Source organism: Apaloderma vittatum, unplaced genomic scaffold (genome assembly GCF_000703405.1).
Source record: "Apaloderma vittatum isolate BGI_N311 unplaced genomic scaffold, ASM70340v1 scaffold31101, whole genome shotgun sequence".
NCBI classification, from domain to species: domain Eukaryota; kingdom Metazoa; phylum Chordata; class Aves; order Trogoniformes; family Trogonidae; genus Apaloderma; species Apaloderma vittatum.
Window position 1 is genome coordinate 6,085 of NW_009697921.1, and position 5,224 is coordinate 11,308.

The 5,224-nt window shown below is 48.9% G+C and overlaps 1 protein-coding gene across 1 annotated transcript in view; it reads left to right on the forward strand.

The window, feature by feature from the left end:
* PAAF1 (proteasomal ATPase-associated factor 1) overlaps positions 1-4,567 on the forward strand; it is a gene marked incomplete at both ends in the record, with an annotated part of 10,646 nt that extends 6,079 nt beyond the window's left edge. The window contains 5 exons of the mRNA XM_009877818.1: positions 398-592; positions 1,155-1,246; positions 2,897-3,012; positions 3,987-4,069; positions 4,485-4,567. Coding sequence (XP_009876120.1) covers positions 398-592; positions 1,155-1,246; positions 2,897-3,012; positions 3,987-4,069; positions 4,485-4,567 — 569 coding nt within the window. The remainder of the gene's footprint in view (positions 1-397; positions 593-1,154; positions 1,247-2,896; positions 3,013-3,986; positions 4,070-4,484) is intronic.
* Positions 4,568-5,224: the final 657 nt, after the last annotated feature.

Sequence of the window (5,224 nt, forward strand, 5' to 3'; positions counted from 1 at the left end):
GCCTGACTGTTTCCTTCTAAAAAAAATAAACCACTGTGTCATTTTGGAGATCCTGACTCTGACACCCCAGAGTGAAAAGAAGTATTCAGGGGCCATTTGCACCTGCGAATAGTTGCCCTTCTCATCTTGCTGTAGCTGGATGATGTGGATGCTGCTTGCTCCACACAGCTTCTGCAGTTATGTAGAGCTGGACTTGGCCACATTTTAAGAGTACTGGGCCAGACTGTTTTCTGACCAAGTTAACCTCTAACTTGGGGGGTAGAAACTGGGCAGCAGTTGTGATGTCACTCCAGTCTGAGGCAAGATGTTGCCAATCATTTTACCGATCATACCTCACCTTTGTGCCAGGTGATGACTCCGTAGTGTCTGTCTGAACATGGCCTTTGCTTTGGTGCAGGTATTTTGGACACTGCCATCGTGGATCGGGGAAGAAATGTCCTTTCCTGCTCTAGAGACGGCACTGCCCGCCTCTGGGACTGCGGAAAATCCGCCTGCCTGGGTGTCATCGCTGACTGTGGCTCTCCTGTCAACGGCATTGCTGTGGGCACAGCTGACGACTCGCTGAACCTGGGCACGCCTGAAAAAGCTCCTAGTAAGGCTCTTTCTCTTAAAATTCATCTTCATTCCCCTGTCCCAAACCTCTTCGGTTTGTCGCCAATAACCACAGCGTGTGACGTGTTGCTCTGTGCCCTTGTACCACCTGGGGAAAGGAATGAGGGTCGTCAAAATAGAAGCATTCCAGTCCTGAAGAGGAATTGGGCCATATCAAGCAGTTTAAGTCTGGAATCTCCTTGATTACTGGCCTGCCTTACTGGTTCTGGTGTCTTAGGGTATGGGGGAATGCCCTGATAGGTAGAATAGACTGTTTCAGTTGGAAGGGCCCTACAGTGATCATTTAGGGCCCGATCAATTTGGGACTGACCAAAAGTTAAAGGATGTTAAGGCCGTTGTCCAAATGAATCTGACAGGCTTGGAGCATCAATCACCTCTCTAGGATGCCAGTTCCAGTGTGTGACCGCCCTTTTGGTAAGGAAATGCTTCCTAATATCCAGTCTGAACCGCCCCTGGCACGACTTTGAACCGTGATCCAAACTGTCGGGTTTTGGGTACCCTCAAGACTTGTTGCTGGGGTTCACTTATTGTCCTTTTTTCAGGTGAACGTGAGGTTGGGACGGAAGGAAAAATCCTGCTGCTGGCTCGAGAAGACAAAAAACTTCAAGGAGTGGGACTGCAGAGCAGGCAGCCGGTAAGGAGCCTGGGACTCTCCAAAGGACTTGCCTGGGGAGATGCGCTGAGATGCTGCTACAAAACCATCTCTGGAGCCCCGGTCCCTTCGCTTCCATTGCTGCAGTAGCTCCTCAGTTTGTTATCTGCTGATCGGGTAGCTGTGCAGAGCGCTGTGCTGAGGAGTTAAGCCAGGCTAAACCTAGATAGTTTAACCTATCTAGTTACCTAAATAGGTAAACTAGTAGTATTATCCCCACTCCATTCCCCAGTGAGATTCACCTTGTGGCACACAAAGGGGTAGAATCAGGCTGGAGGCAGGGAAGGGCTGATCCATCTGTCTTTGGTCTTACACCACAGTGTTCTCCCCAGTATGTATTCCTAAAACCTGGTACAACTGAGGGTTTTTTTTTTTTTTCTCTCTTTACTGGCCGGATTTTTATGTGAGGGTTTGAGGATGTTGAGGGTTGGGGCTGGACTGGCCGCTAAAGGCTGACAGGTGCTCTCCAACCCCTCTCCCTCCCCAGATGGGAAGGAAAAGGGAATGAGGCAGAGACACTTAACGGATTGGAAAATTAAAAGAGCTTTAATAAAGAAGTAATCGTACTGATAAGGAAATAATGCAAAGAGTGAGTTGTATAAAATGTTCACGAATCTGATATCAATCGCCAAGGATGCTCTGAGCAGGTGAGCTTCAGGCTCAGCGGCAGAGGGGAACCGGGCACAGGGGCTGGATTCGGGAACTCGGCATCAAAGGCAGAAAATCAGACAGAGTCCTCCTCAGACGCTGCTCATTAGAGCAATCAAAAAGAAAAAAAGCTGAGGGATCATGGGGGTTAAGCAGCTTTATATTGAAAATGATGTGCATAGAGTGGAATACTTCTGTTGGTCACCTGGCCTGTCCATTGCTCCCTGGAGGTGCCACTTTTTACTTTCTGGCACCCCCAGCGTGGCACACGAGATCTAGCAGTGACCTTGGTTATTACAGGAGTAAGTGTAAGCAAAAGCCTTTCTGTATCCCAATCCCTGGTACGAATCTTAAACATCAGGTGTTACCGCTCCTTAGTGGCAGACACTGCCACTAGGAAGTGGCAAACCCACGCTGTTTAACATCAGAAAGTGCAACCTCTGAGAAGAGACTGAGCTGTAAAGTAAAATCACTGAATGGAGTTGGTTTTGTTCAGCTCAAACCAGGACAGAGGAGGAAGTTGCGAACGATTTAACCCAGGTATGAAGACACTGTTTGAATTTAGACAGTGACCAGCAGATGTCATCCTGCATGCAGGAACTGCAGGCTGCCTCATCCGGCCAAGGTCGAAAATTGGATTTTATTCTGGTGGATGTTTTAAGTAGAGCGTGAAGGGGACCTGGGGTGGTCACGAATCTGTCTCCCACCCCTTGGCAAAGGGAGATGGAGTTGATAAGTCTCAGGTACTGATGATCTTACCAAGAGCATCCTGGGCAGTTGGACAGGAGCTCCTGACGATGTAACAGACTGAACTGCTTGTGGTGAGGGGTTTTTTAACCTCACTCTGGATTTGCCAGCTTGTGCCTTGACTCCTGAAAAAGAAGCGTACTGACTTTTAAATAAATTACTGCTGCCTTCTCCCTGGTGTCCTGTGTCCTCATCTGTGTGGCTGTGACACTTGTGATTGTTCCTTTGTCTGCCCAGGTGTTCCTCTTCGTTGGATCGGATGCCTTCAACTGCTGCACGTTCCTCTCCAGTACCTATATCCTAGCTGGGACTCAGGATGGGAACATCTATCAGCTGGATGTGAGAAACACAAAGTGAGCATGTGCCCCGGGGCTGTAAATAATTAAATGGCAACTGCTTTGAGTCAGGTTGAGGGTGCTGCCAGGCAGTGGTCCCTCTAAAGGGTGGGAACAGGACAAAACATGGCACCGCGAGCATCTCGCAGCCCTTTCTGTCTCTTGGAGAGCACGGAGGAGGGCACTTTTGCTCAGGTTGGTGATCTGATGGGATTATCTCTGGGAAATCATAGAATGGCTGAGGCTGGAAGGGACCTTAGAGATCATTTTAATCCAGCCTCCCTGTCACCAGGGAGGCCACCGGTCGACTAGATCAGGAAACGCATGGGGACTGAATGGGAATTGAACCCGTGACCTTGGCGTTGTTAGTGCCACGCTCAACTGACTGAGCTAACCCTTCTAAAAGACCATAGGCCTTGTGCAGGTTCCTTTAGTTACTAAAAAGCTTTTCAGTCTTAACTGATTGCCAGAAGTGCTCTTGGCATAGCCTTACCCCTCAGGTTATTGCTTTTTTTTTCTTTTTTTTTTAGTGTGTGTGTATATATATCTATAAAAATTATATTAATGTATTGTGTACTCTGCATATTGTGTTTTATATGAGTGTATGCTTATATATAATCTATGTGCAAAAAGAAATCTACCTACAACAGCAGCATTCCTCCAACTAAAAGCACAGGCCCTTCCTTTTCTTCACTGATAAGACATGAGAGTCTTTGTAAGATCTTACTCTTTACCCTGATCATCCTTCCAGCGTAGGACTGGAACTGAGCTGTCGCTGAGAGCAGGAGCTGCTCTAAGTTGGTTTTTATTAGTGCCAAAGGCGAGCTCTGAGCAGTGAAGCACCCAGATGGGTTGGGGTGATGGTTGGACTTGATCTTAGAGGTCTTTTCCAACCTCAGTGCTTCTATGATTCTTCTTTCAGTATTCACATATTGGAATGGGCTCTTGACTACAGACCATAATACTCATCCTGTGTTTCTGCTTCTTTCTAGTGCTCCAGTCCAGGTCATCCACAGATCAGGAGCCCCAGTGCTTTCGCTGCTCCCGTACCAAGATGGATTTGTTGCCAGCCAAGGTAACTCGAGTGCTGTGTTGGGCTGCTAGAAATTCTACAACGGGATCGAGGAGCTTTGGGTTCTTTGGGTGTTGCTCTCGTACGTACACGTGCTGCCTGGCTGGGCAGTGTCCCTGCCAAAAAGGGGGTGTAGTGGGAGTTATAATACATGGTTTCTTTTTGCCTTGCGTTGTTTTTTTTGTTGTGTTTTTTCCCTGTGTTACTCCAAAACAGGGCCTCTAAGTTGCCTCTCAGCGATCAGAGCATCTTCCCACCTCTCTGCCATCTTCACTGCACTTTTCCCTCTTCCTGGGGGCTCCATACCCTGTGATCCGACAGAAACAGCACACCTAGTGCTGTTTGTAATCAAGAGCACAACTTGTTTCACTGACTGACCACTATTCCTTCCTTCCTTGGTACTCTTCCGCTCATGTAGGTGATGGAACCTGCTTTGTCATTCAGCAAGACCTCGATTATGTCCTCGATCTCACAGAAGCTGACTGTGACCCTGTGTACAAGGTAAGGAAAGTGATGTATCTCCCAAGAAAAAGGTGGTAGCGAAAGGCGACACCAGGTAGCAGGTGTTTGATCTTCACAGAATCACAGAATGTTGGGGTTGGAAGGGACCTCCAAAGATCATCTAGTCCAGCCCCCCTGCCAGAGCAGGGTCACCTACAGTAGGTCACACAGGACTGCGTCCAGGCGGGTTTTGAATGTCTCCAGAGCAGGAGACTCCACAACTTCCCTGGGCAGCCTGGGCCAGGGCTCTGTCACCCTCACAGGGGAAAAAGTTTTTTCTAATGTTTTTGTGGAACCTCCTGTGTTCCAGCTTGTACCCATTGCCCCTTGTCCTGTCACTGGACGCTGCTGAAAAGAGCCTGACTCTGTCCTCCTGATGCTCCCCCTTGATGTATTTATAAACATTAATGAGGTCACCCCTCAGGCTCCTCTTCTCCAGCTGCAGAGCCCCAGCTCCCTCAGCCTTTCCTCCTCAGGGAGATGTTCCATCCCTCCATCATCCCTGGGGCTGCGCTGGACTCTCTCCAGCAGTTCCCTGTCCTGCTGGAACTGAGGGCCCAGAACTGGACACAACATTCCAGATGTGGCCTCACCAGGGCAGAGCAGAGGGGCAGGAGAACCTCTCTCCACCTACCAGCTCCTCCCCTTCTACCCCAG